The sequence below is a fragment of the Gasterosteus aculeatus genome, chromosome 7, assembly GCF_964276395.1.
Source record: "Gasterosteus aculeatus chromosome 7, fGasAcu3.hap1.1, whole genome shotgun sequence".
Taxonomy (NCBI): Eukaryota; Metazoa; Chordata; class Actinopteri; order Perciformes; family Gasterosteidae; genus Gasterosteus; species Gasterosteus aculeatus.
Window position 1 is genome coordinate 19,038,432 of NC_135694.1, and position 27,911 is coordinate 19,066,342.

At 41.9% G+C, this 27,911-nt stretch overlaps 4 protein-coding genes across 7 annotated transcripts; 1 reads left to right on the forward strand and 3 right to left on the reverse strand.

Moving 5' to 3' along the window:
- Positions 1 to 2,212: 2,212 nt before the first annotated feature.
- On the forward strand, positions 2,213 to 6,023 carry gng3 (guanine nucleotide binding protein (G protein), gamma 3). Of its 2 annotated transcripts, none has more exons than XM_040179890.2 (3): positions 2,213 to 2,442; positions 3,228 to 3,327; positions 4,464 to 6,023. In XM_040179890.2, exons 2-3 carry the CDS (start codon positions 3,229 to 3,231, stop codon positions 4,590 to 4,592), a joined length of 228 nt encoding a protein of 75 aa, XP_040035824.1. In that variant the 5' UTR covers positions 2,213 to 2,442; position 3,228; the 3' UTR covers positions 4,593 to 6,023. The 2 variants fall into 2 exon arrangements, with proteins under 2 accessions (XP_040035824.1, XP_040035825.1); XM_040179891.2 differs by having other exon boundaries at positions 2,244 to 2,358.
- Positions 6,024 to 6,106: 83 nt separating this feature from the next.
- On the reverse strand, positions 6,107 to 9,161 carry banf1 (barrier to autointegration nuclear assembly factor 1). The gene is made up of 3 exons (XM_040179888.2): positions 9,033 to 9,161; positions 8,302 to 8,434; positions 6,107 to 7,636 (listed from the first exon to the last, which is right to left on the reverse strand). Exons 2-3 carry the CDS (start codon positions 8,425 to 8,427, stop codon positions 7,490 to 7,492), a joined length of 273 nt encoding a protein of 90 aa, XP_040035822.1. The 5' UTR covers positions 8,428 to 8,434; positions 9,033 to 9,161; the 3' UTR covers positions 6,107 to 7,489.
- A 1,948-nt stretch (positions 9,162 to 11,109) lies between these two features.
- Positions 11,110 to 14,222, reverse strand: prdx5 (peroxiredoxin 5). The gene is made up of 6 exons (XM_040182669.2): positions 13,385 to 14,222; positions 12,393 to 12,527; positions 12,158 to 12,289; positions 11,823 to 11,861; positions 11,681 to 11,745; positions 11,110 to 11,470 (listed from the first exon to the last, which is right to left on the reverse strand). The coding sequence occupies exons 1-6, from the start codon at positions 13,469 to 13,471 to the stop codon at positions 11,365 to 11,367; spliced, it is 564 nt and encodes a 187-aa protein (XP_040038603.2). The 5' UTR covers positions 13,472 to 14,222; the 3' UTR covers positions 11,110 to 11,364.
- Positions 14,223 to 14,300: 78 nt separating this feature from the next.
- On the reverse strand, positions 14,301 to 26,759 carry esrra (estrogen-related receptor alpha). Of its 3 annotated transcripts, XM_040181936.2 has the most exons (8): positions 26,229 to 26,759; positions 24,605 to 24,705; positions 20,388 to 20,772; positions 19,652 to 19,768; positions 19,436 to 19,549; positions 18,482 to 18,649; positions 17,955 to 18,224; positions 14,301 to 17,196 (listed from the first exon to the last, which is right to left on the reverse strand). In XM_040181936.2, the coding sequence occupies exons 3-8, from the start codon at positions 20,764 to 20,766 to the stop codon at positions 16,943 to 16,945; spliced, it is 1,302 nt and encodes a 433-aa protein (XP_040037870.1). In that variant the 5' UTR covers positions 20,767 to 20,772; positions 24,605 to 24,705; positions 26,229 to 26,759; the 3' UTR covers positions 14,301 to 16,942. The 3 variants fall into 3 exon arrangements, with proteins under 3 accessions (XP_040037870.1, XP_040037871.2, XP_040037869.2); XM_040181937.2 differs by lacking the exons at positions 24,605 to 24,705; positions 26,229 to 26,759 and adding an exon at positions 23,593 to 23,887; XM_040181935.2 differs by lacking the exons at positions 24,605 to 24,705; positions 26,229 to 26,759 and adding an exon at positions 23,115 to 23,431.
- Between the last annotated feature and the right edge of the window lie 1,152 nt (positions 26,760 to 27,911).

Sequence of the window (27,911 nt, forward strand, 5' to 3'; positions counted from 1 at the left end):
TAGATAATTACACATAGAAATGAGTTAATAATTCACAGATTTTTGCTGAAATTTTGTACGCTTCTACAGAAAATACATTTACACTTTTAACCGTGACATCATTATCATCATTGCAGAAAATTATCAAATGACTTTGTTGGATAGAAAGCAGCCCCACTAGTTACACCATAATCTGCAAAGATGAAACAGGAGGTCTCTTGGACCATCTGGGGCGTGTAGACACAGACCTTGCAGTCATGCACTGATTTGTACCTGCTGCCACTGTTTTTCAGTATTTTCAACAACAAGAAAAGGAATCACAAGGATTGAAGGTGCTCTCTGGGAGTCCCTGCTGAATTAATAAATGCTTAACCTGCTCAGCAGAAGAATGGAAAAAACATGGCGTGTGACAGTTGATAGTTGCTATTAAAACAGCCGAAAGATAAATCAGAATTGTTTTGTGAATTAGTTCATTCATAAGCCGAGAGCATTTACCTTTCGGAAAGTCATAAGGATTGTGCATTATAAAGGTTTATAACACACTGTGGCCTAGTTTTAGGCAGAAATAAAGACATGTTTAAATGGCTATTAATGATGTCAACAACTATAACCCATCAATGAAGCATGAATTAACAGCAGACAAATGCTATAAAACATATTTATCGATGAAATTATGTGAACAACTATATAAACCGAGTTCCTATTGAAATTCTTTCTTCCTTTCTTTCTGGGGAAACCTCGGCTATCCAACTCCAGCAGAAGAAGTTCAAATAAGATTTCCCCTGTGTTCTCAAAAGAAGCTTGGGGTTCCCATATCACCAAGCTGGTCCATCAGGAGCAGGCTAATTGTGAATGTGGTCATTGCAGGCCAGTGATGACGTTAAACCTGCTAGTACCATCCAGCAGATGGAGTCATTGAACTGCAGCCGCAGTTTAAAAATACAAATGAAGCAAGGTAATCAAGATCAAAATCGGTCAGTTCAACACAATGAAGAACAAAAATGTTGAGATCAAGCAGCAGGACAGTTCTTTACTTTATGCTGGGAAAGTTCGTTTTCATAATTATCCTTTTGGCCTTCAATTCATTACAATCAACTAAAACAGTCATTTATTTCACATATAAATTACCTTTAATCTTTCTTTAATCAACACAATGTTTAACAACAATTAAATTTAAAAATTACAATCATAAGAGTGATCAACGCATATTTTCATATTTAGTGGATTCTAAACATCACTCATGGTAATTTTAAACCATTCTTGTTACATTATTATACCTATAATTATATCGAATTCCCAGAAATGTAAATACATTTTTTTTAAAACGTTGCTTTTATAAAAAAAAAGATCTAAATGAAACCCACGACTACTGCCAGAAGTGTACGACGGCAAGCACTAAGGACAAACTAAGGATAAACAAGCGAGAACGAGCGAGCCTGTTTCGACCAATCAGAGACAACACAACTGGAGAGAGAGGTCACCGGCGAAAAACACAAGCAAGCTACATGCTCATAGCGCAAAGCTCAAAGCTAGCCAGCAAAGATGGAGGCTGACTGTTTTCTAGCCATCCGTTGCTAGTAAGACGAAGCCCCTTTGCATGTGTGTCCTCTGAAACAATGGAAAACATCACATGAGGGAAAGTATCTTTGTAAAGCAACAGTTACAGACACACACGGAAAATGATTTGTATTCACTCAAATAGCGTTGCAACCTAGACAGAGCTGTTGTGGCATAATGCAACTCTTTCCTCTACAGGGTCTTTGGTCTGAAAGCCTCATAATAGTTCCTGACAAAAAACATCAACTGCGCTTTTTTTCCTCAAATACATTTCATTTTATCTGTATAAACGTATTTGAGAAAGCACACATTCTTCCCATGTGTAGGTTATGACATCCACAGTAAATGGCTGCGAGATATTCACAATTTCAACAGTGGTGAACCACTAAATCAGACTGCAGTAGTCCCCATGGCAACAGAGGAGAGGGTGCGCATCACAAAGGGCTAAAGGAGAGATACGTAATGAGCTTGGGCACATTATTTCAAAACCCAAGCCGTACATAATCTTTCAGCCCTAAAAACAAAATCATCCTATTCGCTGTGATAAGTTGAAACCTGAGAGATATCCATCAGCCCCAATTTCCCAGGCACAGATATGGTACAATCCACCCTCACGATAAAACCCTCACTAATGGTTTCCCCCTCCCTCTGTTTGGCATGTACCACTTACTGCTGCGGGGGAGGGGGGGTGATGCTATCCATCCACCACAAACCGAGTGCTCATTGTGGATGGATTGCGGTGAACTGGACTGTATAACGCAGGGTGCCAGCCAGGCTGTTGTCTGTGAGGGGTGGGGTCCGGCTACACCGATACCACCAAACGTAAGCTTACAGAGGGGCAGAAAGAGAGGAAAACAGGAGAGAGAAGAGGGGGGAGGATTGCACCTGAGGATAACTATAATACGGGTAAGGAGAAAGGGGCGGTTAATGGAGATGGTTGGGAAAAGACAATGGAGAAAGGTCGAGAATGGTTCAAATAGATTTGTTCCTTTTGCTGCTTTGCCCCCCATCCCTCCTGTTGACAATTAATCCTACTTGATTACTTTCTCACCTGAGACACATTTTCTGGCACATTTATTCACAATTTTAAGGAATATATATGGCTGCTCATTTCATCCTACATTTGATATTTTTGTGGCTACTCTTGTAGTGGGAGAATCTGTTGAACATGGTGACCATTCGGCCTAGTTATGTTTCTTTTGCATTTGACGGGATGACACAAGGTATTAGATGGGACAATTTTATAACACAATGTTGACCAGTATTTATTCTCCATTATTTGGGACTGACTTGTTTCATGCAATTAAATATATTAATAAGTAATCAATGTTATAATTGATCAGTATAGATTTTATCATGTGACATATATTGCAAGTTGTATTTGTCTTTAGACTTTTAGCTCACACATATACTTTAGTTAATTTGATCCACACTGAAAAGCAAACTTTGCAATCAATAGGAAATAATAGTTTGGACCACAACTAATTGCAGTCTGTAAACATGATTTATTCAAATGTCGCTATTTAGAAATAGACCTATTCAAAGGGTACTAGGGTATATGAATGCACCATTCGCCGAGAAGCAGGTCTACAGGGGAACTATTTCATAAAACACTTTAAGAAACAAATGTAAGGGTTTACAAAGAGTATTTCCATCCACGAGGACTTAAATGTTTGTGTCTTTGTGGCCAGGATGAAAGGAGACACCCCAGTGAACAGCGCCATGAGTGTCGGCCAAGCCAGGAAGCTGGTGGAGCAACTGAAGATAGAAGCTAGTTTTTGCAGGATAAAGGTAAGAAAACACCTTGGATCCTGATGTGAAAGATAAAACTGGGATGGACTTGGAGTTTATAAAGGTTACCATCTTCTGTCGTGTTCCTAATGGCATTAAAAACCCCTTGCAGAGGTTTCTTTCCTCTTTAAAAAAAACTCAACATATTAAACATACAAAATAATTATAATATCATGTTTAGCACATTTTCCAAAATATACTTTCTTCACTTTACTCCAAGACTTTGCCAGAGCCAGCACAGCTTTCCAAGTGGAACTGTTAAAAAAATTTAATTTACTGTCAAATTCAGAGAAAAAAATAAATATATATTTTCTAAAAACTGCTCAAATTCAAATTACATTACAGGTAATTTAGCTGACGCTTTTATCCAAAGCGACTTACATTGCTTCCCAGCACACGCTCTCTACCCTCTGCGCCACGACGACCCCTCAAATCCAATCAGTTGTGTACTGATGCCCATATTTACAACTCAATACTGTTACGGATTCTGTATCATTCCGTTGCTCAATTACGCCTGTTGTTGCTTTACCGCCATAACTTTGTATCTTCAAATAAATCAATATTTAACTGCTCATCCTGTTAGTCCTATTGTCAGTATAGTCATTTGCATTTTCAAATGTCCAGACATCATTGCAGCTTCGGTGGAATAAACATTTGAAACGATTCATTCTAGCTTTTGACTTGTTTAATCTTCTTCAGCCCAATCTCAGCTGCCAATAAAAGACACTGAAACAAGACGGAGGCTTACAAAATGTAAATGAAATAAGGAAATGAGACAATTCACCAGGGATCCTCATGAGGGTCAAACAGACAGGTTTTAAAACAGATCTTTGTTATAAACTTTGCTACATCTGTATCACCCTGAATAAAGTGTGTTTGATAATTGCAGTTAAATGAACAGTTGAACATGCGGCACATTCCACAAAAAGAGGAAAAAGGTTAAAGAAACATCTTGGGAACATAATGCATTGACAAAAAATATTTTCTGAACACACAATATTTAAGACTAAGGTGGAAACCTTTCACTTCATAAGAAATATAAATCCAGATTGAGAGAATAATTAAATCACATGAAAACGGGAATATGGAATGTACTGATGTTCATCCTCCCTAAATGTGATCTTCCTCATCTGCAGGTGTCAAAGGCAGCGGCCGACCTGATGGCGTACTGCGACACGCACTCCCGTGACGACCCGCTCATCAGCCCCGTGCCCACCTCAGAGAACCCTTTCAGGGAGAAGAAATTCTTCTGCGCTCTCCTTTGAGACCAATCAGGGATTGTTGTGATTGATAGTACAGCTGTACATGTATGTACATGTATGCACAGTGTGTACATGTACTGATCAGAATAAGACATCGATGTACCATAGTAACCTTGCATAAAAGCTGCCGATGTACAGAACACATGATCAACTACAAAGCGTCTCGAACTAAATTCTTTGCCTGCAGAGGTCTGTCGGTGTTGAGAGGAGAAAGAAAAGAAGAAAAAAAAAACTAAACCAGAAAGCAAATCAGTCAGATATCATTATGAAAAATAAGACCGGAAGTCTTAGGATCATTGCAAGAAAAAGCTCTCATCTCTTTGGAAAAACCTTTCACGCTCATCTTCATTATATTTATATAACAGGTAACTAGGAGAAAAAAAAAAGAAAAAAAACCTTGTGGGCATCGAGTGTCTTAATGGTCACAGGAAAACAGACTCATGGATTCTGCAGCTTGTGACTCTTCTTTCTGGGAGGAACTCCCACATTAGGTCTTTGGATTGTGTTGGTGCTACATGTCTCAGCTGCTGCTCTGATAAGTCAGGGGGATCAGTTCTGCCATAACAAGCTGTCCGTGCATTTGAAATCCGGTGAGAGTGATGAGGGGAAAAAAAAAAAAAAAACGACCGGCCTGTATGAGGTAATGAAGTACTTTCCACGTGGTGATTACTTGCAGGTCGAGGTAATAACGCTTCAATGTGCTTCACTTACAGGTAGAGGTCTTCATTCTCTGTCCAACATTTAGATTGTCTTTGAGAGAAACATCCCATCTCTTGTGTACACATTTTGGATTCCTCATCCACTTTCGACAGTTCAAGACAACAGCCGCTTATGATTTGAGTATCATCATCAATGTTAGCATTTAGCTGATTTCTATGCTGTTGCGAGGGTGTGAATAGGTGCTACTGTCAAAGGTAAGCAGCTTAGGGGCATCGGTTCATTTAAATCAACATTTTATAAATCGCTTGCACAGCTCCTCCCTACAAAACAACAACATTCCAGGGCATAAGGACATAAAAATCTGCGCCTTTAAAGAAATGTCATATTCGTTTTAGACAAACCAGAGTAGTTAAAATGTACTTTTAACAAATTGTCTGTCATTGTTTTAAACAATCAGACGTGAGGTTCTGCAGAGCAGCCGGACGTCTTTACTCGACTGGGGGATTCCTTTTTAATTACACAGGTGTCAGTCACTTGTGGGTTTATTCCTCAATCTACGGTCACTGTGAAGGCAATTAGGCTTTAGGTCTGTTCCATCATATCCACAGAGTTTGATGGCACGCTCAATATGACAATCTTTGTGAACCCCAGATCGTGAACATTTAAAAACAATGGACCGATGCTTTGTCAATATCAGGCAAAAACCAAATGATGAGCTTTGGCTAAAGAGATCATGGAACATCATGTCTTGAAATAAAACTTCCTGCTATCAAAGATTCTCATTTGTGATTTTATTTGATACAAATGGAATAATTTAGATGGACAGGTTAGGAAAAAAAACACATCTGCAAATTCAATACTGGTCTTAGATTTTAATGATGAGCATTAAAAAGAGTTTTTCCGTCAAATACATTCAGCCAGAATTCAACAAAAAGCTGCTGCTACACACCGGTGACATCCTCAAACTGCTTGTGGGAGATGAAGATAAACAGCCTGGACATGCAGGTCTGATAGCTCAGCTGAACAAATCTTAAGGCATCTTTAGGAAACACAGCTGAATGATAATATCAAGACCAGTTATGAGAACTGTGGGTTGTACAACACACGCCACATGTTCAGCTTGCATCAGTTAAAGCTACCAGAAGTTACATTTGTTTAGAAGAAGCCATAGATTGGATGGTGAGCCTAGACGTGTACTGCTCATCTGCAATAGACTGACACATTTGACATTGTTTGAGTCATTGCTTCTGCATCTTTATTTAGATACTTTCCCATCAAGTCCATGCTACTACTTGATTTACAAAATCAAGTAACATTTTTGTAATAAAATAAAAAAGATCTACATATTTTCCGAGACAAGTGTGGCATAAGGTTGGAGGTTTTGTATTTGTCACATAAAACAGTTCCATCTTCTGCAAGATACTTCAAACAGACCATCCACCTCTTTGAGAAATCCTTTTAACATCGTTGGTGATGGAAAACTGTGCAACAATGAACCATTTAAAATAACACAGCTTACATTAACTTTCCAACGGCTTTAAAAACAGGCAATTGGGGGACGAAGGCCGCGAGCTGACACTAAAGGTTTGAATGTAGAACAACGTGGTCATTTTGGCTTGAGAAAAATAAATTCTCAGCACATAGACAATAGATGAATCACAAATTTAAAATTCAACCTTTAATAAAAAGTACATGCAGTATTTTACTGATCTGAAAAATTGAATAGGATGAACAGAAGCAGCCCCCGCCCCCCAATGACACGTGTCCTGCATTACATTTAGTGTCACAGTTCTGCCAACATGTACTCTGTCCATTTTATCGCGAGCATGGAGCCAATGGCCATTCCATTATTATTATTATAATTAGATTCACCCGTGCTTTTAGTACAAAGATGTGTAATGACTTCAATAAGGAGGGCAGACGGGCAGAACGAACGTCACGTTTTGGTCCACCTAACTTTTTTTTTTTTTTTTTTTACAATGACAATTTCAAGAAATTGAGCATGTATCAGTCCAGACATACTAGTGATAGACCATTAAAGTAAGTATGTAAAATCTGTCAAAGGGTTTCAGAAATACACCAACAGCTTTGGGTAGAAGTACAAAATAAATTGACCTCAACAACCCCATTTGTGTGAAGAGTGGGTTCATATAAATATGGTGCAGCTGATTTGAACAAAGGTCACAGAAGAGGTAATGTACAGTTTGGACTTCAGAAGTACAAACCCATTGCAGAATACCTTATAAGAAGGCATCACACCATTCTTTAAGGCAGCCATAGCAGTCACCTTGTTGTTTCACATTTGCCTTGCAAGTGTCCTTCAGCCAATCCCGGAAAAGCTCCTCATCTTTCTTTAGCACTAGAAACTGCCCAAGGACGACATACGCCTGTGAAGACAGAAACAATAAAATCAATACAATAAAAGCAACAAAACAATTTAAAAAAATTGAATCAAGCCAAGAATGTATCCGTCACAGTATTAACCACATTGACGGCCCTGTTGTCAAACCGTCAATGTGATGACGCATACATCTTTCCAGCTGCATAGTGATGAATGCACAAACAGATGATTGTTTTATAGAAAGGGGGCGGCTTGAGATACCTTACAGTTCTATGACAAGAGAGGTTGAGGACATTTCCCCTGTGAATGCAGTTTCTCTGAGTATCCAAAAAGAGCGCTGAATGGTTTGTTCATTACTTTTTGCCTGATGTCTTGACTGCCAGTATGATACAGTACATATTCTTTGGGTTTAACAACCACATACTGGTTCATATAAAAAATATATATATGACAGTAAAAATATAACTTAAATATTACATGAACTAAAATTGATGTGTTACTTTAGTTACATTACAGACGGTCATACTTAAAGTAATATGACCAACTATCAGAACTTGTTGCATTGCTTATTTTTTGTATGAATTTCCAAAACTGAATACATATAAAACACACTATAGAGTTGAGTTTAAGCCCCCCCCCCTGTAAACAGTGCATTTGATATGTTGTAAACATTTGTATATTACATAAAAGCCAAAGAAAGAATCTCATTACCTTATCGAAACCTTTCTCCTCCAGTCTTTTGCCAAGCACGTCTCCGATGCCTGCAAGAGCCCCGACAGGCTTCTCCCCCATGGGCTCGGCCACAAAATCTTTATGCTTTTGGGATGTCGACGACATGGCTGCGCTGTAGGGGGTCAGAGATCGTTATGGATTAACGTTACGATGTATTTTTCAGTAACTGGCGTGACTCAAAAGGTTTAAAGCTTTAGATATTTGACAAGAACACGTCGTTTTGACAAAAGAAGCAGACGAGCAGCCTGCACGCTGGGGTAAATATCTTAAAGTATAAAAGTTTGCGTGGTACTTAATATACTGCCGCGCCGGAGGAGTTTACGCTCATCGTTACAGCGACAAAGCGGGTACGCGGCTATGGATTTGCGCGCGCGCTACAGTCCATTGCTAACTGTTGTAGCACACAGAGCTAACGTTCACGAGGCTCACACCGCGTTACTGTTCGCTTCACTACGAATCACAGCAGCTGCTTACTAGCGGTCCAGTCGTTTTTTAATGAATGGGGTTATGTTCCTCAACTCGTTATCGATTAACGTTGAGTTAGCATTTTGACCCGAGAGAGTACTGCAGCTAGCTTACAATTCAGGCGCCCTCAAAAGCATTAAGCAGGAGCCATTGATAAACACTTTTAACTGTTGTCGCGTGATGCTACTTTTCGTTTACGGCATGTTCGGGGCCAATGGCCGTATTATTGAGTATTATTAACTTACCAACTGCTTCCCCGTGCTGACAGAATAATAGCGTAGCTGCCTGAAAAGTTGGATGCTTTCAGTTTCCGTCAGGCACCGGAGACCACAATGCAATGCGGCCGCTTCTTACGTCACCAGATGCGTGTGAGGGTTGCGCTTCTGATCGACAAGTTATAGGACTGGTTCTCAAAGGGGGGCACGCGTACCCTTCGAGGTACGTAAGATTTAAAAATATATATATTTGATATGATCATCCATTAAAAAAATTCTATAAAAGATAATGACTTCATAAATATTCAATAAAATATAATATAAGTGTAACAGAGTTAGAAATACACTTTGTCATTTGCAATGTCTGTGTTTTATTGTCTCCTGCAGGTATGTGTTTTCCTTTCTTTAATGTTGGAATTTTTGCAGTTGTCACTCAGTAATTTATTTTGTTCACTTGGGGTTGTTGTTTTGCCCTTTTGTCATGATTCAGATTTTTGACAAGTTATAATTTAGATTTGGGGTAGCGGTCCATTCTTCCTTCACAGAAGTGTTACTCTGTTGCAGATAATGTGTCCAGAGAGCTGATGTGCAGAGAGAGACCAGAAGGCAATGTCTGTGTTTTATTGTCTTCTGCAGGACCAAATAAGTGCTAGAACGATCAGTGTCTGAGTCGACTTCTTCCATGCCCTAAACACATCTGTTACATAAGCTCATGAACAGAATTTTATATTTAGTAGGTTATTCAATTTAATTATCCTAAAACCCCAGAGTCTCCCCCAAACCGGGATGGTTTGACCCAACCTGGCACACACCACCTGCCATCACCTGTCAATCACTGTCATGCTGGTAGGCCCCCTAAGCCTCCGCTATATCGGCAAAAGCCCTGGAGGTCGATCATACAGCGTCTTTGCTCAGAGCTAAAGCCAAGAAATCGTTCCCTACGGACCTGCTCCTTCCAGCCATTGTTTTGCAGACCAGTGGAGACATTAAAGACTTTATCAATGGCTCACTCCAGCTGGACGAATCCACAGATCTCTGCGGGAATGCACAACTTTTTTTTGTGAGATACATTGTTACTGACAACGCAATCTGTTCTGCAAAAATTTTGATGTTGTCAACACCTTCTTTTGTGAAAAGAGCTGAAAAACCTGCAGCAGCATCCACACAGGGGGATTTTTACCTGCTTTCATCTCAAGTCAGGATGTGGACAGCAGTCATGTTGGTCATAACGGGACAAGATTTTCATTCCCACTTTCCTGAGATGGGGGGGAAATCTGCACAGCTGGATTGCATGAGAGTGTCCTGTGACTGTGGCCTCCAGATGAAGTTTGCCACATCCACACACACATAGTTTTGGTTGTGTGTGAACCAGGAGCACCCAGACCTGAAACAGAAAGCTTACAAGCAGCTTCTACCCTTTCGCCTTCACATATTTTTGTCAGACTTCCTTCTTTGCAACTGTAATCAAAAACAAGCAAAGAAACAGACTGTGCCTGGAGAAGAGCTTGATCAGTAGCTACCCAATGGTGAGGAACCCAAATCTTATATATATGGTGTATATATATATATATATATATATATATATATATATATATATATCTCTCATATATATTTATATATATATATATATATATATATATATATATATATATATATATATAAATATATATGAGAGAGAGAGAGAGACAGATACAGCATGGTATGTGAGTACCAATGTTTTGAACTGGATGCGGGGAGCCACTACACACATCTATATATATATATATATATATATATATATATATATATATATATATATACACACACACACACACACATATACACACACAAACACACATATAGAGATGTGTAGATATCTATGTATATATAGATTGCCTCGGTTACATCTATTTGAGAGCAGGTCTATGATAGTCGTACTCATGTATTGCCATACAATGTTTAATGGTTCGCTTGGTCTCCTCCTGCGATTTAGAGATCGGTCATTAATAATGTTAAATTCTGGGTGGAGCGGCGCAAATACCGGATCGCCTTTAACAACTGTCAATATTGTTCATATGGTAAGATCATAGCTTTCGGATACGCACATACATGCACACCAACAACGTGATTATTGCTTTCATACTGAATTTTATTTACTCACTGGTATACAGAGGAGGAACGCAGTTGCTTTGGATTGCCAGTCATATCAGTTGTGCGCATTAAAAACCTAAGTTTTGTTTGACAGAACTAGAAAAGAACAAATGTCATGTGACTTTTGCATCCGTCTTTGGGAAAAGGAGAAAGATTGAACAGGCTGGGCTTTGTTAGTGCAACTTTTACAAGTACGGTCTTTGCAGTTGGGTTTATTGAGCTCTAAATAAGCTTAGAGCGCAGACAGAACATTGGAAGCCAGGCTGCAGGTCAGTCCGGTGCCATCCGGCTCTACATTGATCTTCTTCACAACGCCATCTTCCACCAACATGGCATATCTGAAAGACAGAATGAAGAACAAGGATTTGTAGCTATGGACCTCAAATATATCAGTAAAAGCCACACACTGACTATAATGCACTAGTGATAACACATTTTAGGGTTTTATCTCAGTATTATTCTAGAAATTATACTCTCAAAATAAAATTACCAGATACAATTGTATACAATTGGTGCTGAAAAACTGAAATTGGCAAAAAGATGAATACCTCTTGGATCGCTTGTTCCCAAGTGCCTGCACAATCTGATCACTGTCAAGTAGCAGATCAACTGCCTGAGAGGAAGAAAAAAAAATGAGTACATACAGTCACAGGAAAGAATAATTGATATGTACCAGATATTTAGATTTACCTTTGTAAAAGCTCCAGTAGGATCAGCCAGCATTCGAACCTGCCGAAGACACTTACAGTAAGCCGACTGCTCAGTTGTGTGCCATTAGTTACTATTTTCAAAATCCTCTCTGGTGCACAGTATGTTTTTATTCAAGAGATCGCTGGGATTGCCTCCTGGTCAAATCCATCACTAATTAGAATTCCTACTTTATTTGCTACTGACAGGAATTTATGGTTATTCGAATTTTAATATGCTCTGAAAAATGGCAATACGTGGTCAGCTTTATTTCACAATTTGACTCGATGCACGTTGTCGTGGAGATTGCCCATTGCACCAAAAAATACACTCCATACCTTGCCATCTGACCCGTGCTCCTTTCCCCAGGCAGCCATGACAAATGCATCATTGACGGAAATGCAAGCGACCTCCTGCACACCTTTGCTCTTCAAGTCCTGTGCCTGCTGCACAAAACCTGGGAGGTGAGTCTGAAAGCAACAAGAAGAAATACAACATAAGCTGATCATGCAAAGTGAGACACAGCAACAAAAAAAAGAAGAAAAAAAAAAGAGATGACATAGTGGTCTCAACCTTGGAACAACCAGGGGTAAAAGCTCCAGGTACAGCAAAGAGGACTCCCTTCTTCCCCTTAAAGAGCTGATCCATGGACACCTTGTTTCCTGGTTCCCCCTCGTGGACCTCCACGGCAGGGAGCTGTTCACCAACCTGTCCGGGATTAAGAACACAGCAATGCATCAAAGTAGAGCCGCATTCTTTGGTCACCTTAACAAAGTTACACAAATATAAAGAAAGATATGAACATAGTGGTTTAGCAAATGACGAAGACTAAATAATCTGAAGAGGACAGACGTTTGAGCTGTAATAACCGCACACTTAATGCCACTGGAGGGCGACAAATCACAAGAATTATAAATGCATGCGTTCGGTTAAAATGGCCGAATACCTATTCTAAATTTAACCCGAATACTGAGCGTCTACGACGTGACACTTTCAGCCACATCTAATACATGCATGTTGTAAAATATATATATATATATATATATATATATATATATAGTCAATGATTTAAAAAAAGATCATTGACCATTGGTATGATCGCAATATTTTCACGTGAGAAGGTCAGGCACGCCATAGATGTAAGTTTACTTCCAAAAATAAGCTACTTTGGGAATAAAAATAATACGTAACGTACGCTCTCACATAGTGTCACAGTTACTGACGCCACTATAAGGAACAAACTACGTTTATCCTACCGACTAACGTAACGCATAGACGGGCCTTTGGACCAGTTATTTACAGCTTGCGTGGTGCAACGTTCAATTGACCAGCAGTTGCCGGTCACAGTGACGTCACCAAGCCGAGGGTATCGGCCAGAAACCAACATAGTCAACCGCTCGTATGATCGTCATGGCGACGAAGAGGGGGCCCTCGCGAGGACAGTTAGCTCGGCGAGCTAACACGGGAAGCGGATAGTTATTCCTCAACGACGTGAATCGACCGCTCTCTCTGCGCCATGTGAAGCGAAACGCGCTAAGCGTCAGCTCGACGCCGACGGCTCCTACCTGAATCGGCATTTTGACAGGGGGAGACGTGTGTAGCAGACGGAGGGCCCGGCTGCGTCTGGCGATGGTGCCCGTGACGGAAAGCATTGTGGCTCGCAAAATGTCCTTGCGGCAGATTTCCAGCAGCGTGCGACGTAGCGTGCGCTGTGTTTGCGCTGTCAGACGTACGGCCTGCTTGTCTCTCTGACTCCCACTGCTGTCCCACGTTGACTTTGTCTGCGTAGAACTCAACGCAGCTCCCTGATTTGGGGCCTGCTAAATCTCTTATTTACTGCGCCATCTGGCAGCACGAAAGCACGTGCCTAATGTAGCCTTTGTTAAGACGGGAATGGAATGACAGATATTTAATACAAATGATCCAAAAATAAAAATGGGAGGAAATGTCTGACTTCAACATGGTGTGAGGACATCTTAATGTAATATTGACTTTGTAGTTTGTAAAGTAAATGTTTACTACTCGGTAGGTCAGTTGTACTGCGTCATGTTATCACTGTAGGACTATCATGTATTTAAAAAAAAACTGTATATATATATATATATAAAAAGTAAAGACTTTAGGCGCTTTGCAATACTCTTTGGCAATCCTAACACCAATAGACTTGAAAGGTTAATGCAGCTGTAAAGGTTAACGCTGCTAATGCGGTCTCAATAAACCCACAGTTCCCAGTGGCAGTACGCTCAAGTATGCAGTCAACTACTAGCATCCATGCAGTACTTTATTCTGGAGTATTTGTATGTCATGTTGGTTCCTTCAGCGACTACCTCATCGTGGGTTTAAGAGTGTCAAAATTCGTTGAATTAGGAAGTTGACAGTTTAAACAGTATTGCGCCCCCCCCCCCCCCCATGATGGGCCTCAATGTAATACACACAAACACGCACCACGAACACACACACAGGTAGAGATGAGACCAATGATATGTGGCGGTGGTGTGTCCATTTATTACACAACACAAAGCACCTACAATAATCCACTCCCCGTTGCGTCAGACAGTGGATGATCTCACTTTTTTCACAGTGATTTTTATGTGGACATGTTTAGACAAGGACATCAAACCGTTTTATCTAAATGAAAAGAAAAAAAAAAATCTACACACAGAAATTCACAGCCAATATCACGCGCAAAAACAAAGCGGTGTCAACAAACAACAGTAAATTGAGTAAAAAATAGAATTTAATCATTTAAATAGTTTTTCAAAATACAAACATTAATTTGAACTAAATAATATAACGTTTAGTAGCTATTCTTCATTATAACTGGCGTTGTTACATTTACACAGGCTATACAAGGAAATGTGTGAGGTTTGGTAATTTATTGTATTGCTCATTCATATTAATGCGCACATATTTCAGAAAACCACAAATGACTATCATTATAGCGGTGACACTGCAAACGGCCCTGCCTTCCTCCAAAATCCATCGTACCTAAAACACAATTGTACGCTAATGAAGCTTCCAGCGTGTAAATGGCAGAGTCAATATGAAGAAATATTAACAGCTCTAGTTGGACCGTGGCATCTATATTTATTTGTTAAAAAAACGGAACATGTATGCCGAGAAGCAGGATTAACCAGCCATATATAATGTGAAAACAAAGAAGTACATGATCTTGGCTGCTTTTCACAGCTGCCAAAATATTTCATGAGCCCAATGCTCAAATTTCAGTTGACCAATTAGAAAGATCCATTTGTCTCCACAGTTATTTGGCCGTCTGGCTTTCTCTGCAACCTGGGGGAGCCCTCTGTAGCCTCACCATGCCGCTAAAATCGATAGAGCCAGGTAGAAGTGATCCCTAAAATGACAATCAGATTCAGAAAAAACAACTGCTTACATAAAAAAACAATTAGTATTTATATAATCCTGAATGGAAAGCGTAATTTCAATACCAAACCCACAACAGTGTCACAATGTAAATAAAATACCCTTGAATCCTAGAAAGGAAAATATATGAAAAAGCTTTACAAATTTCAGAGCACTGTAAGCTGCACAAATATAACTGTTATGGGGAATTTCTATCATATTTGCTGGCTTTATTGTCTTCCACTAGAAATTGCATGTTTCGGTTTATTTAATTGAAACTGTACATGGCTGAACGATTAATGGCTCTTTGGCCACTAAATACTCTGTCTGATCAGATACTGTAGCCTTGCATTGCATGTGAAGCTTATTATAATGATCAACTTTCAGGGTTTTTTTTGTCCAGGGTTTCAACATCCAAAAAGAAGATGTTGCATATTTTGCATTTCTTGTTGTCCTGAGTCCACAACGGACACTTGCAAGTTTGAGTTCACACGATGTGCACATACAAAGGAGGGATCTCTCATTGAAACCATTCAGGTCTTATATGCAACGCTCATCACGGCTGCGGAAAATGCAGCACAATCTGTCCATCGTCTATCAATCATATGGATAAGTATTAGAGCCCACGATTTGAACAGGTCAGACAGTTGTTTTTGAACAGCACAGCTGCTGAAGTCAGAAACCCTGGTTAGATCGACTGGTAGAGGACAGTATAAAAAAAAGCAGATGAGGCCGTTGCATTTCTTTTTTAACCACTTCTTTAGCTGTTAGCCGCGCTTTATTGTCAAAGAGTTGCGTTCTTCCCTGATCTCAGATAGCTCATTGGTTCCGCCTGCACGCGAGCGCACGCGCCCACTAGAAAGGAAGCCAGTTTTTTTGCGTGCCGATAGGACGTACGTGCAGCACCGAATGAATCACCACAATCTTTGTATGCACTTCTCCCTCACTACAAATTGACTGCACAACCTTTTGTAAAGAGTCCTCCACCTACTTGGTACATCAGTAGTTCCCAACTCTGCCATTTGCCCCTAAAGTACTAGTGTTTTTTTAGCACTCTCTGCTAGCAGTGGGAATTTCAAAAATCAGCACTTGGGGTTCTGAGAGTGGAGAACTACGGACACACGCACACACACACATACACACACACACACACACACACACACAACTAGATGCCGGACACTTTTATCCACATTTTAAATGTGACGGACAACAAATTGATTCATTATATTGCTTTAACATATTGCGAGTAGTTCCTATGAGTTTGCTGACAACGGCACACTAAACTATAGTAAATACAAGCACTCCATGTGCGTATCGATCGGTCTTTTGCCTGACGTTGTTATGACTTCCATGAGTAAGTGTTGTTTTTAAAAGTTCATAAGCCACATGTGTCAGTCTGTTCTCGGCCACCTACATGAGTATGGAACTGCAAAGCAATGCCAGGATGGAACTCACCATGAAAATGGTTGAAACCATGTAGCATTCTGGCATTCGCGTTAAATGTCATCACTCTTGAAGCCTTTTACAAAAGTCTTACTGCAAATACCCAATTCCCACTTCAGGACATGAATGCATGAGCCTTTTATTCTCTCATATTATTTTCCTTTCTTCATGTGGAGCCTATGGAAAACGGGAAAAAGGGACCATTTCCGCCATTAAGAATTCTCTAATAAAATCTTCTCACAAACCACTCATCCACTTGTGAAACCTAGATCTCCATTGGGTCTCTCTCTGCATCCTATTTACTGCTGCCCTCTGCTCTACGGAGAGTCCATCATGGCTTCCAGCATCTCCAGGAATAGTTTGTGCATGGGAACGCCACCGCGGGTCTTGATGCTGTAAAAGGTGGTAAGAGCACGGCCAGCAGTCTGTCGGAGGAGAGGCAGCGTTAAAAGGAGGCGTCCTGCCCGCTGGGAGTCATCTGGGTGCCGCTGACATTCCAGCTCCAGCAGGGCCTGGTGGAGGAGGTCCCGCAGCTTCTGCACCGCCTCCGTGTCCTCGATGTAAACCGAGTCTAGCAGAACAGCAGGGAGCAGATGGAAAGGCATTCAGGGTGTTTACATTCTCTCAGCCTTTGCCACAGAAAGATAGCATGTTGCCCATTGACTTACCACAAATACAAACTGTGGGCTTTATTTACAAAACAAAAAGTGCGTCTGTGGTGCAATCAGGACACGCTGCGTCAACTTTTGTTGACAGTAATCCTGAGTCAATCCCTAAGGGAAAATTACATGAAGGTGGAACTAATGACCTTGCATCAACTATTACAAAACTGCCCTACTCTATCCTGTAGGTTTGTCTTTTCTCTGTTTGACCTCTTTTCATTTTGCAACAGTCATTGCTTTAGAACTGTAGCCTCCGAAATGATCCTTAAGTTCAATGAGCACCTCTCTAAAACAGTTTCAGCAGAACTTGAACATTAAAACCGTCATTACTAGGATTTGTTTTTGATATAAATTACCTAATAAACTGGAAACTAACTGTATTTTTTTCAAAAACGTTGTTAATATTCTATTTTCCCATGTCATCAGAGTGTGTTTGCCGGTGAGCACTGGACCTTAATAAGTCTAAAATTATAAATGTAATAATTTCCTCTGACTTAAACTGAGTAACTCTTGATTTCAGCCAGGAACAAATGAAAAGGCTGCAGAAAAACATTTTTTGGGGTAGTTCCAGGTCATGAAAATCAACAACATAGCTAATAAGGGTACACAAAAACTGTCATGGCTGTAATTCCTTGTATTCTTAACAAATGTGAAGTACTGTAAGTACCTGAGTTAGTGAGTGCGATGGCTTTAAGCATGACAAATTCCTCTCGGTCCACGTTTAGCGCCCGGAAGCGGCGAGCAAGTTGACTAATTGCGCCGTTTAGCTCCGTCAGTCCAGCAACACGTGACATCTCCTCATCGAGGACAAAATCCTCTGCGAACACTACTTCATCCTCACAGCCAAGCGAGCGGTACGCTACACCCAGCACCAGCACTTCCAGCCACACGGACTGCAGCACGGACATCTGGTCTGCAAGGGACAGCGACAGGAAGCCTGCAGAGGAATAGACGGAGAGAGAATAGTGTAAGCAGAAGTTTTAAATTTCCATTAAATGTATTTAACTATCATATATATACATATGCATATATATCATATATATGTGTGCATATATGTATTTATTATTTTTTCTGCAATGCGTGTCGTTGCAGTTGGGCGGGTGGCAGGTTTGATGAGAAGCAGAAGATAAGAAAAATGGAGACCTGTAAAGCCAGCAGTGGGTTTATCATTTCCCCCCTCGGAGCATCTCTTACCGGGAATGTGTTTAGCCCAGCCGATGATGACAACTAGCTCCCGGTCAGCGAGGTCACACAGGGTGGTGAGCGTGCGCTGAGCTGTGTCTGGCTGCAGAGGGTCCGGCATGGCAAATAACTTCTCTGGCTCTGCCACTAGAAGGTGGGACACGATGATGTTGGAGGAACCTATGTCCCGAAATAGACACAAAACGAGGGATTAATATGATGTGCAGGTGCATAGTACATTTATGGACATACAGCTAGACAGAAAAACTGCACCAGTGTTTACTGTACTACGTGATGTACGTGAACCAGGAGCATCCGGTTAGTTCACCAGAACACAGAAACAAAGTACAGGCAGGCCCAGCATCCCTTCTTTGGCAGTAGAGGGCGCCGTTGTCTTACGGTTTCAAATGTTGCTTGTATGCTCTGGGAACCTCATGTTTCATGTCCCGCATGTTTGAGAGAAACATGGTCCTCAAGTTAAAAAACAAACAAACAAACTAGAATTACTGCCTCATATTTGTGTTCCTTCTCTAACCAGTTAAGATTCAATCCAAAATAGCCTTACTTAGTCATTTTAACTTGTTAAACATTTGTGCTGAATTGTAATAATTGATTTGGTTTTATATTGACCTTTGACCACCCAATTTAAATGAATACATCCTTGACCTTGAAGTCGAGGTTTATTTGAAAATTAAGTATTTTCCTGAAGGCATTTCCGGGATACTCGTGTACAGGATGGGACAGAAGGGAGCTCACAGTGTCTTTGACCCCTGACCTCCATAATAAAATCAGTTCCTGCCAAAGTTCAAGTGGAAGTTTGTGCCAAATTGAAATCGAGCCTTCTTGAGGCTCCAAGGTGACGTTTTTTTTGCTGAGTTTGAAGAAATGCCCTTTCACCTCATTTTATTACACTACGCTGCTTATTGTTGAGCAAATCGCTAATGACAAGAGGAATATAAACAACACCTTTTTCACTCTCCTTCGTCAGTGGGAGAGGAGCACTCTGGTATGTCGCATTCTCCACTTCTGGGCGTCTTTTGTACTTCTGCCTTCCACCTCTGACCCTGTCAAGACGAACTCCTGCATTGGGACGCAGGAATTAACATATCACGCATTCAAAAAACCCGTAAGACTTGATTTCAAAGAGCGGAAACAGGACCTCTGCACACCAGCGACACTCACCCTCTTTCAGCATGCCTACTTTGAGGCACTTGGTGAAGCGGCACGCTTGACAAGCCTTTCTGCGCCTCTTGGTTATCTCGCACTCATTCGATGCTGGACAGCTGTATTCAATGTTACCTTCATGAAGGAACAACAGTAAGACACGTAAGATTTCATCACACGTCTACTTACATTTCAAATAATCCAAATACGAACAAGCATTTGATGCGAATGAAAACTACCGTCTTTAAATGTTATACCCTGTTTTCTCTACAACATGTAGAGAAACAGTTCTACAGTGTGTGATCACAAAGAGACGAGAAAGTAATATGAGACATATTTAGAAAATATGAGAAACTTTATACCGATTTTGATCATATTAAATACAAATGTGATATCTGTTCTAATCAGGCTACCATGACATTTGAACTGGCAGTGCCCTTATGGTTGAAATTAAAATAAAGCACTTCAAAGAAAATAATTTCCTAAGCTATTCATTCTAGTAGCTTTGTGGTCCCTCCACACACAAAGACCCACACAGCTATTGGGATGTAGAGTTATGGAGGCAGGGAGGGAAATGCCTTAGAGAATGCCTGCATACAGTACAGCCTCCTCCATTCAGTGCGCCGCCCCTGGGTGGAGGGTCGTTGTGGTCCGTATCACGGAAATGACCTCACATTTAACATGATCGAAGTTCCCCAGATGTAAAAGTCCTTGCAGAAGATAAGACGGCGGGTAACTTCTCAACAACACACACCTTGGATGGTTCTCTTGAAGAAGGCTTTGCAGGCCTCGCATGACGCCACGCCGTAGTGGTACCCGGAGGCCACATCCCCGCACACCAAGCACAGCCTCTTGGGCAGCGTGCTCAGGGCGTACTTGCATCGCCCCGCTCCATTTCCGGCCGAGCCCTCCTCCGCTCCGTCCCCGCCCTCGTCTTTGAAGTGGCAACGGAGCGCCGGTGTGTAGAGTGGCGGGGAGTACCGCTTAACGCCGTCGCCTCGGATTCCTCCACCTCCACTTTGGGAGGAGTCCGAAGACGCCCCGCCAGGGCTGATCCTGCCACCCCCTCCTCCCTCTGGACTGCTGGGTTCTGCCTTTATGTAGACGTCTGACCGACGCTCCCTGGAAGACATTATTATCTACACAGGGGGAACAATAAACAACGTGGTAAATAAAAAAGGCATACAAAATCTTCCTCTCTTTGAAAATACCGTCATGTCACCTGGTGAAAACCATCACTGACAGTTTAAGCATACGGGGTTGTTTGAGAGTAGACAGGAATTAGAGGGAACAGGCATGCAAAACGCTAAAAGGATACCGGCTAGAACTGGGAATAAAGAGCTGTAGTGAGATTGTTGCCCTAATCTGGTTGCAAAACAAAAGTACCTATGCAGAGAACAGCATCTAAAATGATTTACAGCCCAACATACGCTAAACTGCCCCTGGTGTATAGCAGCCAAATCTACTGTGGTTAAGTCAAATTACCATCACGGTCAGTATTCTTCATGGTTTGTGAAAAGCACCGAGATTTGACATTATCAGCATTCTAACATGACAAAGGGCCAGCGTGTTCCTTATCTTGTTCTACGGCAGATTATTTCCTGTGTCGTACGTGCCTTTTTTTCAGTTCAGTTTTTCTTGAGGCCGACAAAAAAAACCTTAGATTCACTCAAACAGAACCTTTTACGTCTGAAATATAACTATACAGGTTCTCTAATTCTCCCTGCAGTGGGAAGTCTTGGTCTGTGACATTTCCAGCCATGAAAATAGCCAAGGTGACTGGATGAAGGTCACTCTGCTCATAAACAGTGACCGCTCTTCCCGAGTCAGACACATAACTTATAAGGCGGCCAGAGTACTGCGGCAACCTGCTCGCCTGCCAAGGGCCGTCTTTAGTTCTCAATTTGAATGCAGAGACAGCCGTGGTTTACACAATACTCATGGCTCCAAGATTATAGTTAATTTATTGTATGTATTCTTCACATTTTCCTGTCACCGACAATGATCACAAAATCCATTACAATTCTATTAACTCAATGTCAGGAGTGACAACTCTTGCAATTCGTGCTTTTAAGGAGTGTCAATATTTGAGTAAGTGTGAGATTAACGTGACCACCACTCTGCCATGCCCCCAACCATGTCAGTCACTTCATAAATCGGTGTACCTGTTGCATAATGAGGGCACCAAGTCAGTACGTGTGCATGTCCATTTGTTCTGAAATTAGCAAACGATGATAGAGACATAGATTACGCTTTTGTTGATTGGCCCCATTAACAGGGATCTGAAAAATGGATGAACAGCGGGGCGTGAATTGCAGGTCGTTTCTGGGTTTCAACTGAGCAGCGGATACGTTAATGCAGAGCCACACTCCAACGATTGTGCTCTTGTTCCAACTTAATAGATTCCTGTGTGAGGACGATATCTGCAGCCTAAATAGCTTTAATCCATTTAAGAACCAAAAGTGACTTGGATATTTTCATACTGATAAAAACTGGCAACTGACAGCGATTAACAACCGATTTTTTCCTTGTTCATCAGTAAAGGTGACAATACATTTGCAGGCTGTGTATTTTCAAAGCGGTGCAATATTTGAAAAGCATTGCTTATTGGTTCAATGCTCAAATCCCTCACCGTGCCAACAACGACAACGTTACGTGTGGTTGTTTACTCTGTACGCGCCGTTATGGTTTACTGACGTAATTATATGTCAGTATGGGTGTAATCCGCCAAAAGGCTCTTAGTGTTTTCTATACGGTACATACCGTTTACAACATATCAAATTATCATTTTTTTAATTTTTGTGCAGTCTCAAAACAAATCAACTATCATCCTGTTTTGTGTCAATCAATCTGTGTGTTTGAGGCCTAAAATCAATAGGAGCTCAATCCTGACCTGGGGTGTACGTGATCTCTCCAAGCCAATCTGATATGCATATTCATTACTTTACTTATTTATGGACATGTATAACATACATAACTGATAAGTCAACATTCTGATACACTTCAGAGACCTGACACTCCTATCATGATGCTCTGTACTTGCACTAACATACAACAGATGAGAGACACTGTTAATCCATCTGTTAGATAGATTTGCCTCCTTTTTCAGTCAGAGCAAGTACAGGAAATCTGAGCAATCAAAGTCTTTTTTTTTTTTTTTTTAAATATCAGACTTGGTTACCGACTGAGGAAAAGAGTGGCAGGCTTTATTTACATGGATACTATGATGCCACAACAACATCTCAACATATGTGCATACAAGTATGGCTGTAGAAAAATACTTTTAACGTCCAGGAACAGTTATAAACCATGGCAAAACAAGTGTGCCTTTTATCATAATTACTGCCCCGTCTGATAATCCAGCCCGGTGGCAGCGGACTTGTCTTCTCTGTGGAGTTTGCCCCCTCGGGACTTGATTGTAGCTGTTTGGCAAGCAGCAAAAACAGGGTCACTGCAAACTCTGGTTTAAAGTTTAGCTCACCTGGGCCGAGGGGTGTACGTGAGCCAGTGACACCCCCGCTGCTACACGAGCCCAGATGTTACACAGTGGGACACGGATTCGTCCAAAGCAAGTACAAGTAAACAACAACAACAACAAGTAAAACTGCCCCATGTGCACCGCTGGCCACTCCGGCATCTCCTCGAGCAAAAGAGGAACATCGCGTTCAGAAGCGGAATCCTCTAAAGAAAGCCGTAATAACTCCGTGGTTACTGTTCGTCTCAGTCACGACGGTTCGGCCACTCGACGTGAAACGTGTCCCGCGAACAAAGTTAATACACCAGCATGCTGTGAGTGGCGTTAGCATTAGCTTCAGCGCGGACGCCTTATAACGGCGGGTTAGCTTAGCTTAGCTAACTAAGCTAGTAGCAGCTAGCGTTAATCCTGACTGACCAGGCGCTCTCCCGCTGCGGCCTACGCGTACTTATGTCTCCCTGACCCGGACTAGGCTGCATCTTACCGGATAGCGGGGACCAGGACGGCCTCTATGTCTCTCCACGGTGGGACACCATGACACAAGTTTGACAGAAAATACGTCTGCAGATTGCCGGTGCCTGCTGTGTGTGTGAAAGGTGTCTACGTGTGTGTGCGTGTGTGTGTGAGAATGGGCCGGGCTACACTCGCTTCCTCTAACAGCTGGCAGATGATAATGGTTGGATATAGTGAAGCTGTAACACATTAAGGTCAAGGGGCTGTAGAAGCCCTTCTCATCGTGGTTTCACTGCCAAATGAACGAAATGTAAGTAGACGTGTATTTTTTGCATTGGCTTGAATGCCATAAAAGAGAGGAGGCGTCCTTGGATAAATATGTTAAGTCCTAGTTGTTATCGTGATATAGGCTCATAATGTGCTCACTAGAACGTTGTATTATAGCCATTAATCCTCAGCGGTATACAAAGTACATTCCTTTTGCATATTAGCAAATGTCAGGCATCTTGCTTTACGTTGTGTTAGGCACACATCTTGATTGCTGTAAGAGGTTTTATTTGTCCCAGGCTACATTCAGCATCCACAAAAGAAATAGATTTTGGGACCCTCGGACTGCGCCTTTCTCCTCACACATAGACTTTGGATGGGAACAAATTGATTTATCCTGGTTTAGCGGAGAGTGATCTTCCATCTCCTCGACTTGTCCTTTGTTTGTCCTCTTTGCAGTCGCAGGGCAGTCACCCATGTTTTCATCATGCCACACAAAGTTATCGATTGCAACAGAATGATAAGCATCACAAGCCACTTCCTTTTTTATCTTAATATTCTGGATGTGAAATGGAAGGCCAACACAATCAAAATCTTTCTCTGGTGTTTTTGATGCGTTTCTCAGTCCACATCCCTCATGTGGCCATAAGTGTTTTAAAAACAAGACATTCAACTCCTTCAAAGCCTTAGAAGAATGAACTTCAGAAATAAAGGACAAAATATCTCCCATGGAGCGCGGCATAAATATTTCATCAAAGATAATATGTACACATTACCTGTTAGACGAGCTGGAGTCTGAAGCCTATAGTATTTGCTCCCAGTCGTAGTTTAAACGAGTGCCGTTGCTTTGGGTTGAAAGCTGCAGTTATCAGGACACCTGCAAAGCAAGCAAGAGTTGTTCAGGCCCGTCACCGGGCAGCCGAGTCACTTTCTGTGTTCTCAGCGGCCATTTGTCAGTTCAATGGTCACAACAGAACATTCTATCAAGTCTTAAAGTTATCAGATTACTAATGAGTTGTAACTGGGCCCACACTTTCTATGACTGATTTCTCCTTCCTAAAATACATATTTGAATGTATCCGTCCATATTCATGCACGCTGCAAAAGCCCCCCCCATGACTAACTCCAAAGGTCACAGTCACAGGAATGCTTGAAGGACAGAAAGAGCAAAGCCAACACCTTGTCTCTCTTAGTCATGCAATGTCATAAGCTGAAGTTTGGTGATAACTCTCTGTAAATAATTAAAGAGAACAGTTTAAATGTATAAAAAAAAACACACACAGCATAATTCAGTTACTGTTTAAATTGAAACACAAAGAAACGTTTTCTTCAAGCAACTTTCAAGGCTGTAATGTGTGACAAGTTTAGTTTTCAAAGGGGACACTTTAATAACGAATATTAATTGAAGTTAAAGATGTGGATTTAGATTGTTTAAATGACCATTAAAAATAAAATGGCTATTAATGTATATCTCTGAATAACCAGCACATTTTGTAAAACCAGCCAGTCCTTAATGGTTTCAGACCTTTCTCATCCAACTTAATTTGCTAGGCATCCATAGTTTTTTTTTCACTGGTAATCCATCACACTGACTGCACGGCCTATAAAGCCCAGTTGGAAGGTTTTAAATGCGGCGCGCTGTGGAGACGGAGAGAACAGCACCCAGGGGTGACCTTGTCTACTGATCTCGGACCGGTGAAAGGTTAATTGCCACAGTGGATTATGCTTAAAGATCAGCGACCTCAATCCCGGGTCCCGCAGGCTCGGTGTCATGCATAGTTTAGTGTGCTGAGACAGAAAGAAGAAATCACTCAGAATGGTTAGGACACATAAACAAAAAGAAGCTACTGTATACAGTTGCAGAAGTGCGGGGTGTTATTTCCCTAAACAGGAGCCGTTTCACGTGTGGACCTGCGGGGGAACCGAGACAGTCACCCGCGGCATCTCATTCAACCATGCATTCTTTATTTACTCAATAAGTGGGCATGCATCCCATGTATTAAGGCGTATTGTGTGTGTGTGTGTGTGTGTGTGTGTGTGTGTGTGTGTGTGTGTGTGTGTGTGTGTGTGTGTGTGTGTGTGTGTGTGCGTGTGTGTGTGTGTGGGTATAGGGGGGGTCGGAGTGCAGCTTTGGCTATCGCATATGGTAGTACGGCACGTATTTCCGTGGGAAGTAGACAGAGTGTAGTTTCTAACTGCAAAATGATTTCACAATGCAGTCTGTTAAACCTTTACCCCCCGAGCCCCAAACAACGTGGCCACGCGAAATCAGCTCCGACGGGCGGATCGTGCGTGTGCACATCAGCCCGCCGCCGAGGCAGCTGACAGCTCCGCACTAAGATTAATAATAGCCCGGCTCCATCGCTGCGGTGTAGGGGAAGGCGATGAGAGGCTACTCACCGGGAAACGCAGAAGCATCGCAGGGTTGTTGATGTGTTTTTCCTTCTTCTTTTAAAAAAAAAATCTGTAGCGAATCACGTCCTCGCGGCTGGTAAATCCACAGTTGACCGGTTTAATGGGGCCGTCCTGTCCTCGCGGGGCTCCTCACATCGCATCACCGTGTCGCCGTGCGGATAAGGTGGTGACAACAAAAACCGGCGACGGTCTTGTCCGCCTGTTCGGTTCCGTACACGGTGGGGGGGTTATAAATTCTCTTTGCCTTGCTGCCAGCTGAGGTTGTAGCAACAACACTGAATATCCGGTAAGAAAAAAAAAGCTTCACTACAAAACTTGACTCGACTCGCATAATAATAAATAACAATTCAATAATAAAACCGAAGCGATTTCTAGGGTTACAACGTTGGCCATCCCATAACACTACATCCACAATCAACGGGTATATCACTGAAATCAACACAAACTCACAAACGTGGTTTTATTTGAACAAGCTCAAACGAATCAACTTCCGGTTCCCTCGCGACTTCCACCCTCTTCCTCAGCTTGACGCAGCTCAGTGACGTAGCCTCCAGCCCCGCGTGCTCGCTCCTCCCTCTGACCAAATTGCGTCGGCTGAGTCTCCGTTACGTCCGCACGCACCTTCCACTGGCGTCATCAGCATTATAATGCGGGCCTGCAACTCGTGAATAAAATATCCCCCAGTCTACAAATGCTGTCCATGTATATTTATTAAGATCTGAGGCATACATTTCCGACCGTAAAACAAAATGCATGACATTCCTACAGGGACATATTTAGTACTTTAGCGGCTCTCGACAATGAAACTACGATTACATTTTGCTTTGTTTTTCTTTGCCCCTCATTGTAGTTACATTTCTCCTTGTATAGTAGCGTATAGTTATTTTTACCACACGCTTTAAGCGACAGTTTCAGAACAGACCTAAATAATGGGTTACATGTCACATGTGCACATCTTTGGAAAATGTAGTCGTGCTGTCAGTCTTGTGACACTGAACCGGCCCTTTCCGCCACTACACTAGTTGGACAGGAGCCAAGGAAGAGGAGATCAGGAGATCACTGCAATGGGATGAGACGGGGAAATAATTAAGGGATAGTAGTTTGGGGAATAAAACACCACCCTGCAGGTACGTTTTCAGAAAAATAGCACCATCGAATAGGTCTCATTCTCTTGTGTTGGATGGAGCCGATTACAACGATTAAATTATTTTTTTCTGGTTAACTGAGAGGCTACAGCGCTTCTCGAAATAGGCCGCCCCATGCGCTCCGCAACATGCCTGCTAACAGCTGGCGCAGAAGTTGTCACACAAGAGTTGTTGAGAGAACCTCGTCCACTAAAGAATACGAACAGGACGTTGGGTAGAGAACACGTGGGAAGCCCACGTTCGTACTCTGGATGAGTGAGTGTTTCCCCCCAAAGAGCGCAGCATTATCCCTCTAATTATAGACCAATAAACGTTGGTCTGGTCTCTCTAAACCAATAAGTGCGAGAGCTGCGCTCGCGCTGAGACGTTTGCGTGCAGGCTCTGCAGCGCGCTCGAGGCGCGGCGTGATCTTTTTTTTTTTTTCGTGGTGTGCGCGCACGAGAGGAAAATCTGACGGCAGTGTCATTGCGACCTTGAAGCAAGGTCATCCAGGCTCTGCTGCAGACACTGCAATTCTACGGGG